The 20962-nt window shown below is 44.4% G+C and overlaps 1 protein-coding gene across 3 annotated transcripts in view; it reads right to left on the bottom strand.

The window, feature by feature from the left end:
- nav2a (neuron navigator 2a) overlaps positions 1–20303 on the bottom strand; it is a 98184-nt gene extending 77881 nt beyond the window's left edge. For 2 of the 3 annotated variants that reach the window (XM_048969624.1, XM_048969623.1), the window contains exons 1-2: positions 19956–20302; positions 635–752 (exon numbers count right to left, since the gene is read on the bottom strand). In XM_048969624.1, coding sequence (XP_048825581.1) covers positions 635–752; positions 19956–20192 — 355 coding nt within the window. In that variant the 5' untranslated portion in view covers positions 20193–20302. Of the gene's footprint in view, positions 1–634; positions 753–19955 lie in introns of all 3 variants that reach the window. The other variant, XM_048969622.1, reaches the window with a different exon arrangement.
- Between the last annotated feature and the right edge of the window lie 659 nt (positions 20304–20962).

Below are 20962 nucleotides of genomic sequence, written 5' to 3'. Positions count from 1 at the left end.
GAAAGTTTTGAGAAGGGGCCTAATGCCTGGGAGGAGGTTGTGTAAAGACAGGTGGCTGATCAGGCAGCACTGTCCATTGTCTGGGTTACACTGTTCAGCAGCCTGATGCGTGGATACAGCATGACCAAAAAAGTGGAATTGAACATACCTGCAGTAACAATATCAGCTAAGTCCTACACCTGCTATACATATGACCCTTTTGAATATGCTGTTTCCATTGGCACATTATTTAAGGTATCACATGAACACAGCGGTTATGCCTGAATAAAACACAGGGTTGTCATTGTTAATTTTTTTTCTAATTATAAAAGTTAACAATGACCTCACCTAATTAAATCATGTGATATGTAAAACAAAACAAAACAATTTTTCAAATCTGGGAGCCATTATTATTCATTGGTTGTTGTGAATTAATATTTCAATTTACTGGAGATCTGAACAATAGAAAGTAATGTTTCTGAATACATTTTTGAACATCAGCAGCCTAATTTTCTCAGGCTCTAATGCCCATTCCCACAAACCCACAGGAGACCTACAGTGAGAAGACAAAGCTCTTCCATGAAGGACCTGACAAATGTACAGCTCAAATAGCAAAATAAAGCCTGCTAACAAGCCTGGTGAGAGACTTTCTTACCCACAACCTGGATGATTTCGGCCAGCAGAACCCCATCGGTGACATCTTGCTGCAAGTCCTTGATCAGGCGCTTGTGACCGGATTTGGCCAAGTAATGATTGGCCCAGTCCGTGTAAATCTGTTAAAAACACAAATAAAAATCAACATTCCTTGCACAGCAGAGGGGAGAATCCATTCATGAATGTCACGGTAAAAATGTTGTGAAAACACAAAGCAGCAGAACATCTCTTTTAGTGAACCAACAACTACTTTAAATATTGCCAGTATGAAAGTGGTATCTCGCAGGCTTGCTTTTCCTAGGTCCAAACCCTTATATTCGTGCAGTATTCAAAGTCGGGCCATTGTACACAATTGGGGCATTGAAGCCTTGTGATTGCCTTATTCAGATGAGATTCCTCACATTTAAGCTTAAGACAGACAGGGCTTTCACTGGCTGAGAGGACTTGAATGTAGTGTCTGAATAATCTCAATGGACAGGCTGATAATTGGGCGCTTAGAATGGGTTAGCGTTCATTTTCGCATCTCATTATCTTGAGGCCTGTCGGCAAACAGCAGACCATTAAGGACAAATAACTTATGAGATTATTGAGATAAATACAGAGCGGCCTGGCTATACCCTGTTCTTTCCCAAATCACTTTGATTAAGGACAGGAATTGCAAGTGAGTACTTCTGCACACAGTAAAAAATAAATCATATAACTAGCAAAGCCCAGAGCCAATTTGGAGTTTTAAGATCTGAAAGAATTAGGACAACAGCTACAGGAAAAAATGGAACAATTACCTTTCCTTCACAATTGTAAAGTTCTTGTTAAAAATCCAGTTTGAAAACAAACATTAAAGTCATTAATTCACTGAACTGAATTCCCCTCTTCAAACAGGTCATCCTGCTCAGGGTCACAGGGGGTCTGGAGCCTATCCCAGGCAGCACAGGGCACAGGGCCCAAGGCTGGGCTACAGCCCAGACAGAAGGACAGCACATCGCAGGGAACACAGACACAACCATACACTGCGGCCGATGCAGAGATGCCTATTAGCATTGCATTAACTGCAGGTTTTAGGATATGACACAAAGAAATCACACAAAAAATAGAGATTAGATTCAAACCTAAATTCCAAAGGTATGAGGATGGATGTCTGGGGGGGGGGGGCTGCTGTGCGTGCCTGCCCCTTTTGCCCAAAAGAATGAAAAGTGCCCCCCTTTTGAGGTCCTCAGTGCCCATTTTCGATCTCTCCCATCAAGCATCTGGAAGGTGCTAAGTGTGAGTTACCCACTAAGCCACCGTGTGCCGCCCCCATGCTCACCTCAAAGATTTAAATAGAAATGGGGGCTGTCAGAATGACAGACCTGCATTCCACAGACAGACCCACCACCTGCTCCACCCAACTAATCCATACTTACCCCCCACACGCCAACCTGTACAATTTATACAAGTACTGGAAATCTGAGAGCAACAGATGCGTTTTTACTGGGGCTGCGAATTGATTTTGAAAAATTACCTAATTAATCTCAGTTTTCAGTGATTAATTATGATTAATGGCACCTAACATTAAACCTTACAATCGTAAATATTTACACATTGAACCCCTAAATGAATGCAGCATCACCGAGGGAGAATAAACAGCCATGAGTGAACCGACTATTTGCATTTTGAGTCCTGCAACAAAGAATGTCCACCAGACAAAACATTAGGCATGTTCATATAGATCATCATGTTTCAGTAGATCATCATGAAACATTTCACAATATCAATGCATAAACCACACTAAACCCATTATTTTATCAGGCTTTAATGTCCCAGGCTTTCTATATATTAGTTCTGGGGCAGAATGACAGGCCCCTAAGAAATGTGGAATATGACTGGATTTGGGTTGGGAGCCCGACAATAATGCTTTCATGGGGTCCAAAATCTCCAGTGGCCCCCCAGCATTATCCAACTAGTACTGAAAACAAGTACAAGGGACAAAGGATTTGTTCAATTTTATGCTATGCTGGGAATTCTATTTATTAACAAGGTTTGCCAGTATATAATCATAAAACTTTCTAATGTAACTTTTAAATAAACATTAGTTGTTATTGTTAGACAGTAACTACAGCAAACACATCGTAAAAGTGAATGAAAGTCTGGCAGCCAGAATGTTCACAAGGCCCAGAGCCCCAATTCTCAGTGGGAAGTCCTGGCCAGAGATGCGGTCCATGTAAACACTGGAGGTAGAACTCCAGCCTTTGCACTCTTTCAAAGTGAGAGCCTCCCATCACGCCGAGGAGAGAAGCTCACTAAAGGAGGCATTACTGGCTAAGAGTGAAGCGGGCAGAGAAAGTTCCAGAAGGGCATTAGAGGCTCATACCATGCAATGTCAAATACAGCAGGCCACGTCAGTGGTGTGAACATATAACAGCTACTCTGTGTCCAGGGTGCATGAGTAGTGCTGAAAGAGTGAGAATGAGAGTTTATGAAGAATGATACAGAAAGGGATAGAGATTCCAGGAGAACTCATAGGAACCAATGACCCGAATTTCACAGATCTGACAATACACTCGCACTTGATGAGCTAAGAACCCCTCATGTAGCTGGTGCCAAACAGTAGATGCACGGCACAGCATAAATAAGAAAATATATTTTAGGATATATATATTTTTAAAAAAACCTTCTGAATGGCCGTAATGGGGCCCGGTCCTTACCGAACTGTAACAGTCGCCAAACAGCCAGCTATCGCCTATGGTGGGAACCCCAGTGGCCCAGTGTACAGCCATCCAGGTCCCCTGGTGGGGATACAATGTGTGACCTCACTTCCTGTGCTGAGCCACAAGAGCAGCAGATAATTGATGGTGGGTAGAGAGGTCCATACTTCTGCCTGCTCGTCTCCCTTTAGGAGCGAAGATAACGCCTCCCTCTTGCTAACAATGCCTATGCTCACCCCCTTTAGCCCTGCCCCTCCATCTCTGTCCCCCTCCCCATTCTCACTCCCTTGCTCACCTCCCCTTTTTAAGGTGCAGCAAAATGACATCAGCTATGCGGGTGGCTGCTAATATTTATACCCGCAGGAGTGTGTCATGTAGTTTCAATTCAAGTGCGGCTGCGAATAATGCAATAAAATTACAGACAACATATTGGAGAAACTGCCAGTGCTTTTCCAGTGTCTAGTCCATAACATCCAGCAGGGTGGAAAAACAAAGGATCGCAAAAGCTGAGAGAGTGGAGGCACTCTGGGGAGCAAAGAGCGTCTGGCTCCCCTGCTTCTGCTTGCAGCTTGGGGCAATCGAGGGCCACCAGTCCCCTTAACAGCAACATCAAGTGCTGAATTCATTTCCCCAGAAGCCCTGAATCTAACTTAATAATCCTGTGGATGCCCAGCAAGCCCCCAGATGCTGTTCCTGTTTCGCTTGATGATGTGATGTTTCTGTAAATCAAATTTGGAGGCAGCTCTCTCTCACTCAGCCCCCTCAGCCCCTCCACCTCAATAATACTCCCCCATCACCCTCACTCCCCCTCCCCAGTCCCTGTCTTACATACACACATAAAAGTAAGGCTCAATATGGGAATCATTTATGTACAGTAAGCCTACATGTTGCTCCTGGCAATTTTGTCTGATAGTTTATGACTCTGTCACATATGTAAAGGACACCAACGCTTTGTCAGCTGCTTCACTGTGGCAGGATGGACACATAGATTACACTCAGTCCTGTGAGAGCAGCACTCTTCTCCAATAAAGCCCCTGAACATCCACCCATTGTAAATTACTGCCACCAACCTTGAAAAGTATCTCAGTGCAGGTGCCATTCAAGTATGGAAGTCATTCAAACGTATGATCCTCAGAAGCCGGCTGATTGCCGTTTTGGTTACTGAGAGGCAAAGACTGGTGCATCCAGGGGACCGTCACGTTCTGAAAAACTTTAAAGAATACTAAAACGGCATGCTATGCTTCTTCACCATAACTGAATGTGCTGTGTGGATTTGCACTCACAGAACTGTGCTACAATTTGCTCCCATTTTCCCACTGTGCCCCAAAAATTTTCCATGTGGATTCATTAAGCACGTACCTGATGTCTCTTGTATTCTCCTAACCTGTGACTAATATCCGTTCACGGCAACTAAACAGATTAGAATGCGAGTCAAATTTGACCCAGAGATTAATTTGACCTTCTGAAATTAAATCAACAGGACAGAATCTTGTCACATCTGTTAATGATCACTGAAGAACACTGTGCCACTCAGTGCAGATGGTGGCAGTGGAAGCTAAGTGATGGATGACCCTCTCTATAGACAACATGTAGATGCTAGCAGTGATGGATGAGCTGAGGTCAAGTTCTGACCAATAGAAACTGCCCTACTTGTGGTAGAACTACATCTGGTTTAGCTCTGTCATACTCAGAGGGGAAGGCCTTATCACCAACTTAGTTACACTCAGGTCAATATAAAATCTACAGATACATAATAGGTCCCAAAAAAGCCTGATATGTTGACATGACATTAAAAGAACAATTCAATTTCACTGTTTATATGTATTTGCAATTCTGTGAAACAGACAAACACAATGCAAAGTACAGACAGCGCAAAGAGACTTACCCTGTCCTTCACAATGGCTCAAGAAATGTAAATCAAAGGCTCGGAGAGGGTTTAACCATGGGTGATATGATACCATTTTGGAATTATCTCAATGTGATATTCTGTCACAGATCCTTTGACTAGCAGCCAAAAACACAGAAAAATCCAGAAAAAAAGGAACTGTGATAGATGTAGGTTTACATTTTGGAGGAAATATTCCTATGCTAATTTCAGAATACTTCCTATACGCAGAATTAGACTTGAATATCAGCAAGATGACAGGGTGAGATCTTCTTCTTAGTGCATGAACTGACAGCTTGATGAGACTGGCCAGGATTTCAGTTCACTTGCAAACAGAATTATTTAACACCATAAGTAATATGATACAGTAATGCTATCTTACATAAATAACTAGATTTTTTTTTTTTAATTCAGTGGTTAGTTGTCATTGATGACAGACCACAGACCACAGCACACAGTGCACAACAACGAAATGTGTCCTCTGCATCTAACCCATATATGACAATGTGACATAGCAGGGGGCAGCTAATTCAGCACCTGGGGAGCAGTGCTTGGGGGGGCGGTACCTTGCTCAGGGTACCTCAGTGGTTCCTTGCTGGTCAGGGATTCAAACCAGCAAACTTTTTATTACAAGTGTGCTTCCATAACCATTAAGCCACCACTGCCCAAGTAGCACATTAAATAAAGCATTACTAAACATATGAGGTCTCAATGAGGCCGTCCCCAGCAGCATCCTGCACTCAAATCATTCTATTATTAGATACTACATGTCACAGTTCAGGGCCACGACAAAATTTAGAAAGTGACCACATTATATCAATAATCATCAAATAAGAAAACAGAGGAAAATAAGAAAACCCACAGAAGTACCACTTCACTGAAACAGACCACAGACATACAGAGAATCCCACAAAGGCTGATGTCTCACTTACGCCTGAGATGGAAAAAACATCAGTGTTACAAGTTCAGGGATTTCTAGAGGGCTGGACTTTGCATGAGTTTAAAAATCTATTTTGAATTTATTTTATTATTTTTGTTAACATGTAACACCTTATTTGCCCTTTGTGTGTATGCACTGTGCAAAGAGGGACAATTAGATCTCTGTCTGGCTAATGGTCTGTATCAGCCTGTTTATCCAGACCAGGAAATGCCTCTTGCAGGTTAAAAATAAATGCATTAAATGAGAAACCCTCCCGAAACCCCTGGAACACAGAGACCTTTTAAGAAACTGAGCTATTAATGCAAATTTTGGGTTTATCTATTTAAAGCTATTATTAGAATAAAAAATGCCCAATTTCTCCAAACAGGTGTGGAAGCCCTGAAAGCACTGGAAGGTGGTGTGGCTCAGACCTGCCAGACAGAGCAGCAGAGGCCTCTGGGAAGGATAAACAGCCAAAGGTCATCTCTCTTGGAACAGGGCAGGGCAGCACGGGGCAGGGCAGGGCAGCACGGGGCAGGGCAGGGCAGGGCAGGGGGAATGTGCCAAGGACAACATGCTGTTTTTACTGCAGGGTTTTCCCACGAGCTGGTCCACTGGGTCATTGGGCAAACAACTGAGAGCCAGTGATCCCCAAGGCATCACAGTGAATATTTATAGAATCGTGTCAGTCGGCTGGCATGCGGCAGGAAGAGAGTATGCAGGCGGGAGGCTTGGGCGTCCATGACACGCTGCTAGACAGAAACAAAAAAAAAAAACACCAACACCTGCAGAGACCATCCCCTGCCCCCTCCCCCAAAAGACAGGCACCATCTGCTCCATGTAGCCATACAATAAGGACATGCCAGCGATAAACTTATAAGAATGTGATACTCTGACAGCTTTGGTTTGGCTAATGAGAGCAAGGCTCAACCAGGCTGTTGTGCAGGAGATTAAAGACCATTACTGGTCCTGATTACTACTAATCCCGACAGCTGTCAGCTTGGCTCCTCCAACAGACCCAGAATTACTCTGCTACGGCTGGCCAAATTCCCAGCTCCCTCAAGCCTCGTCAGCTACAGCATGTCCAGGAGGACCAGAGTAAGAGAGATGGTCGACCCACATTCAGCAGTTATCACGTCTAGAGATGGGAAAGGAGTTCAACCAAGGCACCACACAAACAAAATAAACAGATAAATAAAATGGGTAGGGGTCTCGGTCTATTTGCTTATTCTTAACTTTCAAAATTTCTCTGTTCTGCAATGTCAAAAGCATTTTTTTTCAAAAGACTCTCCATTCATTTCTATGGGGAAAACTTCACGACCTTAACCCCCACCCAGCCCTAACCTTAACCATAAGTAACCAAACAAAATAAGAGACTTCTGGCACTTAAAATTTTTTGATTGCATTCACAGATCTTTGCGAGGACATGAAAAATGGTCCATACAACCTCAAAATAACAGGCTTTTATCACATAATCCACACACACACACACACACACACACATATACATTCTACACTCACATCAGTGTACACCAGCTGTTGTATGAAGCTCAGTGTCCCAGTCAGAGGCAGTCCTCTGTCTGCGACTAACAGGACCTTCTTAATGACAGAATACGAGACGTCAACTGAAAGTTGCTGACCAGAGGTCAAAGACTGAGGGTCAAACTCAGCCTTGGAGGTCTCCTTTCCACCCAGTGCAGTTTTCACATCACCCCCGAGTCTCTGTCAATGCGAGAAAACCAACGGAATCATGCTGTATGGCTCTTAAGAGAGAAGAAATCCACAGATAATATTACCGCAAGACACCATTCCAAAGGCAAAATAAAAAATTATGTTGAATACTGATGGCAGCCATTTCATTTCTAAGGTTGTACTGCGTGTCCTGTGGACACAAACATACTTGTTGGTCAAATCCAGAGGCCTACACATGGTTTCTGCAACATTCTCTGCTTACACCGTAGGCTGCCAAGTGACATGCACCCCTGACCAATTCTAGCAGCACATCCTTTTCGCAAAACACTGATGTGACAGTTGAGCAGCCTGACTCTTCATACACAGTGATGTGCAGATAAGCTCACAGCCATCTGAAATCTCAAACTACGTGAACCATAACAAATTAGAAACATGGAATTTAAAAACAACTCATTTTCTTCCATGTGGTCACACAAATTTGTTCAAATACCTGGATTAAATGTATACTCAGGCTGGAAATGTATCATGTTAATGCTTAGTATTAATTTTTAAATCATAAGGTTTTATTATTTCTTTGATCGAATTAATTGATGCATCTAGTATGAGCAAATCTATAATATAATACTACTTCCTGGATGTAAACAATGCAAGAGTTTAGATTATGATATTACACAGAATCCCAGAATATGAAGCTAAACTCAAAAACACTCGCCTGGTATCTCACGGGGAAGCTGATGTTACTCAAACTACCCCAGAGGCAAAACTGACAGCTTAAACAATAACATTTTCAAGCTAATTTTAAATATCACAGAAAATTCACATTACAGTTTGCGAGAATGACCCATATGCTCTCCTTTGTAAATTAAAATTAATTTGGGGATTCACTGCGGTTATTTATTATCGTACGTTGGAATGATAGGTGCAATTAATTGCGATTAATCACAGAAAACTGTACAATTAATTAGGTAATATTTTTTTATTACATCACAGCCCTGATATATAGACAAACGATGTGCCATTATGCTGCCAGCCTATCAGGGGAGAGATGCATGACAAAACAGACATGTAAAGAGGCCTCTCATTGTTTGCACACAGAGACACAAAATCCACAGTAAGCCTATTACAGCATGGCACACAGGGCACACTGGAGTCAGATAAGCATGGGCCACGCTGCTCAATACCATTAAACAGTAAATAGCATAGTAAGCGAAGCCAGTACTGGCAGTCAGACGTGTGGCCTCTCTCTCTCTCTCTCTCTCTCTCTCTCTCTCTCTCTCTCTCTCTCTCTCATCATCCCTGCCCATTTGCAGCTCTTCAACAAGATGAGAAGCAGTTTGGCCTCTTTCCTTCTCTTTCTCTCCCTCTCGCTCTCTGTACCTCTGTCCCTCCCTCTCTCTCCTTCTCTCTCCCCACGTCATCCCTGCCCATTTGCAGCTTTTCAGCCAGATCTCCCGCAGTAGTTACCAGCTTCATAGTGACACTCTTCTGCTCCCATCTCCACAGCTTGACGCTCATGTTGCTCAGTGCCCTGCCCAGACCATCGGCAGCTGGTACATCTCCCCGTCTGTGCAGAGGGCCGCTGCTGCTGCTACCGCTGCTGAGCTGGGTCTGCAAAGTCTAACCTCCACGCTGGGGAGCAGCGCCAAGTCAAACAGGCCATGAGAGGGAGGGAAGCCCAAGCAGGGTGAAATTGAAGGCGAGGAGGCCCTCCCATCCCCTCCTCCCCTCCCTGCCAAAACCTCATCTAACCAATCAAACGTAGGAACTCCATTCCAATGGGCCACTCACACTGAGCACAGAGACAGCAGGGCACTTCTTGTAACCTCTTGCCCTGTAAAGAGCTTCTTCATGTCCCTGGATGAGTGAGAATGAAAAGGGCGAAAAGGCGGAGCAGCAGTTAGCCTGCCGGCCCACTCTGGGAGCCCTGCTGTTACCTTCCTGGCCGGCTGTTTCCCTGACCCCCCCGACCCTCCCAGGTCTCACCGCATCACCACAAGCGGAGCTTTTGGGAGAGCGATACGATGTGGCCCGCGGCAAACACGGTGCCGGGGGAGGGGGGGGCACAGGAAGTGCGCACAGATGGGCTCGTTTGCGTGCGCTCAAAACCCCCAAACCTCAAATTACAAGCTGAGGCTGAAGATGGGCCGGGCTGGAGCCTGCCATCAGCGCCATGTTCCCATAGTACGCCGGGCTGGGAACCTCAGATCTGCAGGCTTAAAATGGCTTTTAATATGGATATGAGGCACACAGGAGGTACCTGCGGTGAGGGGGACGGGGCAGCCTTTCGGCCAGAGCTGGACAGCTCCCCTATCTTTTTATAATTCGGGGCCTATAAGGGATCACGTGCGAAGCTCCTTTCAGGAAAGCAGAAAGCATGGAGTGAGGCCCCACCCCCAAGGGCCATTGTTTCAGAAAAGCCGTTGAGGAGCCTTTCACGGGGGCCCCCAGGCTATTGTATGGTGTAGGGATGACACATGAGCTGGCTGTGGGGGGAGGAGATAGCGTAGCTGGCAGGGGGACCCCCTCCATAACACAGGCACCCTTGATCAGTAATGATACTCCATAGTAAACACCAAAGCATGGTGGCATTGCAGGCAGCCTGCAGAGCAGCCTTTCCCACCAGACCAACCTCTGAATCAGCATCACGTCAGCTACAGCAGCTCCTGCTCATTCACACTCTTATTTCCTGCACTGACGGGAGCCAAACGCCCCCCCCCCCCCAGCTGTCACCAAAGAGCTCATTTTCACTCTCGTAACCGCGGGCAGGAACTCAACCACATGCTGTCCTTGCAGAGAAAATTGGTGACATGGACAAGCAGTGCACAGCACAATGACCGCTGAAGCGCATGAGGACCTGCCATCGTGTGCCTCCAATCCATCCCAGTGAGTGTTAGATGTCTTTTTGCTCCAGGTTGGGAGATAAGGCTCCTCTGCACTGAACAACAAGCCAAGCAGTTTCACAGAGGTTTTACCTGCAGGACCATTCAAACGGACGACTTTCAGTCAAATGCCTCAGGATTCCTGCAATTTGCGTAGAACTTATAATTTCATTCAAGCCTAACCTGATTTCTGTACAAATAGAGAAATGACAAATGAAGAGAATCAACTGCATTTCTGAGTAAGTAAATACTGAGATGCAGAGTCTGTTTGAGTAGTTTGTTCTGGATAGATACAATCAACCTTACAAACCAAGCTAACTCAGATGACAGGGCAGACAGGCCTTCCAGGGGGGTCTAAAATATCTGACTGCAAGTCTATCCGTTTAACCACTGTTGTCTAAGCAAAAACTATGTATGAAGCTCTCATAAACTGTCTCTCATTTCAGGCGCTGCAGCCTTCTAAGGGCTGATTTATACTTGATGCTTGCCATGCGTACAGTCACACATGCTGTCGCTATACAAGTGATGTTGCCACACAGTTTATGTCAATGTGGAGATTTAAAAGCCATATCCACCAGGAGGCAGTGCAAGAAATCATCCTGTTTGGCTCCATTGTTTCGAGTCTTATTTGTTTGTCTGTACCTCCACGAGCTACCAAAGATAAAGCTTAACCATATTTGCAGGAAAATGAAGAAAGCATAATATATAATAAGCCATAAATTGTGTGGCCGCATCCCATAACATCACACCCGAATTAACCATGTTCCAGTACAACTAGCCAGGATAACCATTAGCAATACCATTTCTAGCTAGGTTCCTTGTTAACCATTGTAAGCAATGGCATAACATGTAACACGGTATTTTGTGCATTCAAGCACCACAACAACATGTCCACAGATAGAGGTTGGACAGTGCTGTGTGTACAACTGATTTAATGACAAAAAAATCGACAGAAGTGCAGTATGATCAGTTAATTGCTACAGCTTTTTACTTTTAATGCATGCAGTAGTCATCTTGAATTCTGTGGTCGGATTGCAGAGGTTCCTCCGAAGTCTGACATTAAATGGAACGCACCCTCTCAACAGACATAAAGCAATGCTGACAAATGCAATCAAATGCAGACAAATAAATGATTATTCCACATGCACACACAGTGATGACTACGCTGAAATGAAATAAAATGCAGCCCTAATGGAAATAAAACAAAACCGACTAACAACCCAAGAAGCAAAATTGAGTTTGAACAAAGATGCTATATATAATTTATAGTGTAAGTATAATTTGAATCTGTCTTCAAACTAATCTTAAAAATCAGAAAAACCTAATATATTATAGTATTGATTTTGTAAGAATGACCTATATACACTAACCTTTGTGTTAACGGTACAATAATTTGAGGATTCAATGTGTAAATGCACTGCTATGGAAAAAAGCACTGGGACATCTGGCCATTACACCTACACAAACGTTTATGACGTCCTATTCTAAATCCATAGGCATCAATATGGAGTTGGTCCCCCCTTTGCAGCTATAACAGCTGCCACTCTTCTGGGAAGGCTTTCCACAAGATTGTGGAGTGTGTCTCTGGGACTTTTTGCTCATTCATCCAGAAGAGCATTAGTGAGGTCAGGCACTGATGTGGTATGTGAAGGTCTGGCTCACAATCTCTGTTCTAGTTCATCCCAAAGTTGTATGATGGGGTTGAGGTCAGGGCTGTGTGTGGTACAATCAAGTTCTTCTACACCAAATTCACCCAACCATGTCTTTTATAGACCTTGCTTTTTGCACTGGGGCACAGACATATTACAACAGGAAAGGACCTTCCCGAGATTATTCCCACAAAGCTGAAAGCATACAATTGTCAAAAATGTCTTGACATGTTGAAGTATTAAGAGTTCCCTTCACTGGAATTAAGGGGCCAAGCCCAACTCCTAAAAAACAACCCCACACCATTATCCCTCCTCCACTAAACTTTATAGTTGGTACAATGTAGTCAGGCAGTTGATGCTCTTCTGGCATCTGCCAAACCCAGGCTCGTCCATCAGACTGCCAGAGAGAGAAACATGATTCATCACTCCACAAAACACGTTTCCACTGTTTAAAAGTCCAGTGGCGGCACTTAGCATTGTGCTTGGTAAAGTAAGACTTGCATGCAGATGCTTGACCATGGAAACCCATTCCATGGAGCTCCCAGTGCACACTATGCACCTCAGGACTCTATCCCCGGTGTTACTTCACATGGTCTGCCATTTTGCTGGTGAGCTTTTGTTGTTCCTAAACACTTTCGCTTTGCAATAATGCCACTTACAGTGGACTGTGGAATATCTATAAGAGAAGAAATTTAACAAACTGACTTTTGCAAAGGTGGCATCCTATGACAGTACCATGCATGAATTCACTGAACTCTTCAGAACAACCCATTCTTTCACAAATGTTGCAATGGGTCTGACTGAAACACCTGAATTCAATGATTAAGAGGTGTGTGACAATACTTTTGTCCATATAGTGTATTTATGATTGTATGTTTTAATGTTAGGCGCGATTAATGATGACCAATCACTGAAAACTGTGTGATTAAGTAGTTCTTTTGTATCAGTTCACAGCCATAATATTCACTAATAAGCTTTCATCTATTCTCCAATTAGACGAAGTGTACATGAATCTTCCATAGACTTCCAGTGAAGAACGACATTACATTAGTGGGTGTCTATGGGCTGTATTTGTCCTGGTGTCAAAGGGAAAATAACTATTTAGTTGTTGAAAACAACTCCCATGAAACAATCGGTTCTGTGGTTCAATTAGTAAGATAGATAACACCTTTTATTGGAAAATAAAATGTATTAATACTGATACATTGAAAAATTCAATTCTTTTGGGGGAAGCTGTGCTTCCCTTGTAATCTTACAGCAATTGCTTGTGGCACAATCCCTAGAAAACCATTCTACTCTTTACCTAACCTTGATAGGATTTCGCACATGTCACTAAATCCTCTGACATAGATAAGAGATGTGTCTGAACCCCCCCCCCCCCAAAAAAAAAAAAAAAACTAAGAAATCTAATTGTGCAAAATGTAGAGCGGATGAATGTAAACAGACGTCCTGACTTAACAGGATGTGTTTAACCTCTGCAGAGGTCATCTGCACAATGGACACCCTCATAAAGACCAAAGGAAACCACTGGTTTTGATAAACTGCAACCATATGGCCATTCAGTATATTCACAAGTTCACAAAAACACAAACAATTTATATGGTTAAAGATGACGTTGACTTTCCTATAACAAAACTACATTTTACTGAAACAGACCGTGTCGTGACAGGCCATTAAGCAGCGCTGCACGTAAAGTGTCATTTAAGGAGGAAATATCACGCTTTCCTCGTCAAATGGGGAGCAGAGCTTCCACAAAGCCCTCCACAGAAAGCAGACATCAAAATGCAAAAGAAAGTGAGCAGAACATGAAAAAGAGCATGGAGACCATCCCCGCTACTGCAGCCACAATCCACGCAGCTTTCAAATGGAGTTTGGAGGAGGAGTCTGACATCCTGCACTGGTGAGAACAGTGTCAGACACTGGGTCACAATGGGCTTATCCTGCTGAAGCAGCAGCCCTCCATGTTCACCTCCCTGGCAAAACCCCAGACGGCATGAATGACACACCTGCAAGTGGCATCAAATGCGCGATACGTGCATGATATAGCATCTCCTGCTGCTTCAGTGATCGGTCAGAGAGAGCTGCTGGTGGTGTGAAAAGGGATGTGGGTGGTTTTGAAATGGACAGCAGCAAAACAGTCGGGGGGAAGGGGGGGCAACAATATGGGGCTATGCACAACAGATGTCTAATGTGTGCTTGTGAGCGACACATATAACTCTATAGATTATCTAATGTCATGCATCTCCATGACAACCAGAGCAAACCTCAAGCATCAGGAAGCCTTGGTTCCAGAGTCACACAGACAAGGTGATTGTCTACCTTGTGACATCACTGACCTGGCCGGATCCAATAGTGTGTCTTAGTTAGAGCACCTGCCCAAGCCTGATTGGGGATCCTGCTGTGCTGGTTAGCAGCCACACGTCACCCGAGGGCAAGCCGTAGCTTTGCAGAGCACTAACATACAGAGTACTGCACACCTTCTCCGCCAGCAGCCAGCCGTAAGGCAGGGCAACTAACAAGATTTAATGGTCTAATTGCATGGTAATAAGAGATGAATCGTTAGAGGCGAAATGTAATACAGTATAATAAAGAAATTCATTAAAACTAAATATATGCACAAATTTTTATACCAGTACCTGGTAATATAGTTTGTATGATAAGTAATAGCAATCGCTTCAGTTTGCTTCAGTGTTTTTATATATGTGTGTGTGTTTGTGTGTATAGGTATATATTTAGAATGTGTTGTATACCACACCTTTTTACATTTTACATATTTACAGTCTATACATAATTATATTTCTTGTGTAAAACAGACAGTGGCAGACTGAAAATAGCCTGGCCATTTATCTTGACAATTCCTATTAAGATAAGGGTCTTATCATACTGAAAATTGGTTAAATGGACCCAGCGCATAAGGATTAGCTGGCTCTCCGACTGAGACAAAGGGACAGATCCGTGACAGTGGCATGCAGCTCAGCCCCATCCCAGGACTCTACACCACCTTCTGCTTCAGCTTAAAAGCCCAAGACCACAAACCAGGCTGATAAAATCAAAGATTCTCTTGCTGACATAGAGATCTTTCATAACCAAAACCATCTGGGGAGATTTTTTTTTAATGACAGAAGCAGTGCTATGTGCGCTGATTCTCTGGTGTTTTTACATTCTTCATTCAGCCTTATCCAAATTTAGTTCGTCACCCACATCTGCCCAATTGAGAAAATGGCAAAGGTCCCCTCTACGCCCACTGATTCCAAGCCCCTCTTGGAACCAAGAAGTGCTTGGTTTGCCACTCGTTTTATTGTTGATGGATGAACGTATCTGCAGCAACGGCGGCCTCGGAGTGGAGGAGGAGCAGAGGTGATGGGGCGTTAAAAATCATTCAGCCTCATACAGTCAGCGCGCGCGCACACACACACACACGCACACACACAAAGGTGCACATACGGGCATGCACACATAAAAGCACACGTGGGCGCAGGCACACTGCACTCCACAGGAGGAGTCGGCGCTGGCATCCTTTAGGTGACAGCCTGTCTCGGCATGAATCCTCAGTGACCGTGGGAAAAGAATATTAAACACTAGGGGGCAGCAAAGCCTGTCTGCAATGTGCCGGTGTTGGCACAGCGCCTCTCTTAAGGCTGGTTTGAGCGGATATGGCAGTGCCACAGTGTGCAAGATAACTGCAACATAATTTCCGTCATAGGGGCTGGTCTTGAATGCCGTGCAGCACTCGGAAATGATAACGACGCGGGAGTTCTGCCCAGTGACAGAAGTATACCCCGACCATTCCTTAGCCAGAGGAAAAGAAGCAGTCAGTCAAATAGTAGTCATACCAAAGACTGTATATAAACACCTTTTCTACCCTCTGTTATCAGAATGAAAACAAAAATGGTTAGCGGATTTGAAGAATGGTTGACTGAGAACGTCTTGAAATACAGACATTTATGTGATTCCTCACTACAGGACGATAAAGACTCACAGATGGTTACAAAGTAATATACAAATACATTGGTATAGCAACCCCATGTACCTGGGTAGGCTTCTGCATCAGTGATATTATCATTTTTTAATTTATTTTTTATTAAATTTTTAATTCTCATTTGAAACCTAGTTTAGTTTTAGTTTTTGGTGTTTCATTGTTTTTATTTTAAAGATTTATTTAGTTATATATTTTAGTTTTACTAATTTTATGGATAGACAGACAATTGTAGAGTAACTATTGCAAAATGTCGCTTTGTAGTGCTATTGGCTATTTCTATGATTAAAATACGTCGTAAGAAAGAGGCTCAAAGACAAATTATTACTTTAGCTAAGTATTTAAAAATGGTAACAGAGAGTTCTTGGTATTTGTTTTACTTTATTTCAGTAAGTTTTGGAAGCAATATTTATAGTTTTCATTCTTTTTTTAATTTAATCTTTTGTGTATTATTTTATTTCAGGTTGTGGAAATGATTTTCTTAACAATACTAACCCTGACTTGCAAACTGGTTTATTTAATTAAAATTCTTATTTGTATCATAGTATCCATACTGTACTTCAGAAATGTGACTAGCAGCCTCGTCTGTGGTGCCCCCCAAAGTACACAGCTGCCTGGTGTGCTGGTGCTAAGTATGAACATTCAGAATCGCGGACGGTCCTGCACAGGAGTGCATGTATAATGGCACAACCACGTTCCCAGGGAGTATGAACCAAGCCTATTTCTTCTTCTTTGGTATCCCTGACACACACACACAAACACACACAAACACACACACACACACACACACACACACGTGTTTGTACTCATATCTTTGTGGGGAATCTCCATTCATTTCTATGGGAAAAACCCAAATCCCAACAATGATGACCTTAACCCCTACCCAGCCCTAACCTTAACCGTAAGTAACCAAACAAAATACGAATCTGGTCCCTACAATGTAATAAATACATGACCCACATACACACACACCCACGCCAGACCCCTCCCTCACCGCCCTACTGCCCTCAGAGTGCATCTCAACCACAACATCCTCTGCTTATGATGCCAAATACCTCCTGACAGGTTGGCCACCGGCATGACTGCTGTGGCCAGGCTCGTTTTCTCAGGGAAGTGAAGGACACTTAATCTCTGAAACTGACACGCCAGCAGGGATAATCCATCGCAGTGCATATCTGATCGATAGCGCACGTGCCATTCTAAGGCAGGCCATATTCCCTATAAAAAAATCACAGACTATTACTTGCACTGTGGTGCTGCTCACATTGTTCACAGCTGTTTAGGCAAGACGTGTTTCACAGAGACGTGACACAGATTTGTAGTTTAAGCTTGATTCACAGGGATTTAGGAGTTCACTCTGCCAACTGTCACACATCAAACCCAGAATGATTCCAGGTGTCGGCAGTAGATGGCAGCACTCTATCTGCTTTTCACAGCCATCCAAAGGCTACCTTACACATTTACAACAAGATAAATGGATGGGAGGACAAAAAACATCTACCCTATTCTATCCTACCCTATCCCACTTTTTAACCTACACAGTACTTACACATCAGAGAAGATTATCTGTAGAAAGACTAAATTTGAGTCAATACGGCTCACAGTATGTTCCGGGTATTTCTGCATCACTGTTCCAAGAATCATTAAACAGCCTCCTGTGAAGGTCCAGCCCCTTATAAGCATAAAACTTGGAAGGTAGACAGACCCAAAGAGAAGCCCCCCACCCATCCTCTGTCCCATCCTGAGGACTCAGGCTGCCCATACGCAGCTGCATTATTACTGTCCATAAACATCTTCATCTTGCCGGTATCCAAAACTCCTCTCGAGTTCATCTAAAAATACTGAGTTCACTGAAAGCCTTTTTGCTTTAAAAATGAAGAAGAGGTGGAAATGTACACATTTATATATTGTTATACAGACGCTCCTCTACTTACGAACTTTCAACTTATGAACTTTCAGACATACGAACGAAGAGGACTGTAAGTTCAAACTGTGTTCACTGGGCTCCCCAATGTACTTGCGTATACCCTTAAAATGATGTTCAATGACGACTTATGAACACGTCAAGTTACAAACAGCCGTTCGGAACGTATCTCATTCGCAAATAGAGTAGTGTCTGTATATGTGTCATTTTTAACTTTTAATTTTGCATTCATTCATAGGCAGATTCCCTCTGGTAGCATCCCTGGTGCCAGGGGGTGGGGCCAGAAGGCACTGACGAGCAGAGCGATTAGCTTCCATGCCGCACGCAGCTCCTGTCATGGGTACTCTAGTATGGGCTTTGAGGATGTGATCATGCAACCCCATAGCAGAGCGGCCAATCAGATCGCTGTCATGTTACAGTGTCACCTCTTGTATTAACAGGAGTCTCATTTGCGACAGGCCGCTTATTAAGCAGAGCCGGATGGCCGGCTGGATGGCTCACATGTCAGGATTCTATCCTACATACAGCCCCAAAGCATACAGCGAGAGCCGGCCTAGCAAAGAAGTGATTCTGCAAAGAGCAGGACGCACACGGTCAAACTGTGCGGCTCACACAAGTTTAACGGTGCAATGGCGAGTTGCATGGCGGAGCCTGACTTAGCCTTGGCCCACATGGCTGTCACCGGGCACACCAAATCCCCAAGAGCCGTCCAAACCTGCAGTGCACGTTCCGCAAATGACAACCTGCAGTCAAATAATCAAACATTAGCTGTTAGTGTGCTACATGTCTAAAAAGCATTGCTGTACAGCCCTGGAGGAGACAGAACAGTCATTCTAATCTGAGAGCCACGCGACCTCTTACACAGATTTAATGGACACGGAGCCAGCGGCACGTTCCAGGAGGAGAGAGTCAGTTTGTTTAGAGAGCGAGTATTTTCAAAGCTCTCTTCTTTAAATAGAAGTGCGGCCTCCTTAGAAACAGGCTGGTAACACAAACGCACAGGGGTCTGGCGGTTGCTTGTGACAACATGCTTGTATTTGAAATCGCCGGTAGCAAACAGTGAAATCGCAGACAAAGGCAGGGCAGTGCGAGACTTTCTCACTTAGATCGCCTTTAAAACCCCCAGCTACTTTATCACCCTCTGTGGCCTTATAAAAGCAGGGATTTGTGCCGTGTGATACAGGCATTCTGGGAAGGGATCCAGCGCTAAATACGGCAGGTGCCTTAAGGAGACTCCCTCACACCACGGCACTCCGAGGGGCAGCTGCGCCTACCTGCCACACTGTGTCCCTGCTCCAGTGCATCCGAAAACCAAACCAAAACACGCGTTCAGAGGAAGCATGGTATGGCTATATACCACACACAAGTACACTGGTATAGAATGGCATACAGAGGTACAGCAGTACTGTATATAGATAATAGTATACAGTTTTATAATATATACTATACACACACACACACACATATATATATATATATATATATATATATATATATATATACACACACACACACACACACACTCACATACATACATACATACATACATACATAGATTTAGTGGTACATCTCTATTCTATACAGGCAAAGCAGCATAGAGTCCAGCACCATAACAGCATAGAGCTATAGATCTTCTGCTGCAGGGTTAAGCAGCATAAGACAGAGGTAGACAGCTATCCATCTGCAAACTGGCATGACACTGAAACTGATCTCTGACCTGCGTATCTCCTCCTGTCGCACTCCTCTTCCCTGGGGCCCCATCGCCCTCACGCTCATGCCCCTGGGGTGATTTCAGGGGGATCTGGCTGGAATAGGTGGGCTTGACACCGGCCAGCTTGAGGGCGCAGGGCTGCGGGGCAGCAAGCCGGGCAGGAAGGTGCGGGATGGGCACAGCACTGTGCACAGGTTTGGGCAGCCCTGACTTCATCTTGGTGGCCACCAGAATGGCCGGCATCTTCTTCTGCCGTTTTTCTCTCAAACGCCTGGCGGAGAGGGAGGCAGGCAGGCAGCCTGTGGAACGAGTGAGCGAGCGAGAGAGAGAGCTGAAGAGCGCCTGATAGGCAGGAACACTCTGATGGGGAGGAGCGAGTTGCGTGGGTCTGTGCACATACATGCACATGAGAGGCTCTCCGTCAGGAAAGCACGTGCAAACAGTCCACCCGCCCCCTTGTCCACCTCGCACTAATTAAAGCAGGCGGCAGCTACAGAAAAATCCCTCTGCTCTCTCAGGCTGCCACCTGAGCCACAAGCCAGCAACTGAAAATGGCCCTGGGTGTTTCTCTCATGAAGAGGAGGTGGGGCCCTGCGGTCTTCCCTCATCTGCCATACACACCTTCCCAGTTCATTATTCCCCAGCCCCCCATTACCGCTCAGAAGAAGCCCGGCAGCAAATACAGGGAACTATCAATGCAACTTGCTGCCTCTTTGGATGTGAAACAACCACAGATTAGGACTCTCCTCCTTCAACAATAGCCAGTCAACTGATATTATTTGGGGACATTAATGACTTTGGACAGGAGCCTAAGGAGACAATGCCCCCCCTTCTCTTACTTTTCCTCCTACATGGACATGGCAGATTAGGTAGATCAGCTGAGTGATGGCCACTCTGTCCCCACGAGCAAGAAAACCGCAGTGTTCAAGTCCTGTAACTTCACTGTGCCCCAAAGCAACAGCAGAGCTGCCAGTGATGGTCTGACACCCTGGTTTACTAGCTCTCAAGTCTGA

Source organism: Brienomyrus brachyistius, chromosome 11 (genome assembly GCF_023856365.1).
Source record: "Brienomyrus brachyistius isolate T26 chromosome 11, BBRACH_0.4, whole genome shotgun sequence".
Taxonomy (NCBI): domain Eukaryota; kingdom Metazoa; phylum Chordata; class Actinopteri; order Osteoglossiformes; family Mormyridae; genus Brienomyrus; species Brienomyrus brachyistius.
Note: the sequence above shows the minus strand (reverse complement) of the source record. Positions and strands in the feature narration are given on the sequence as shown.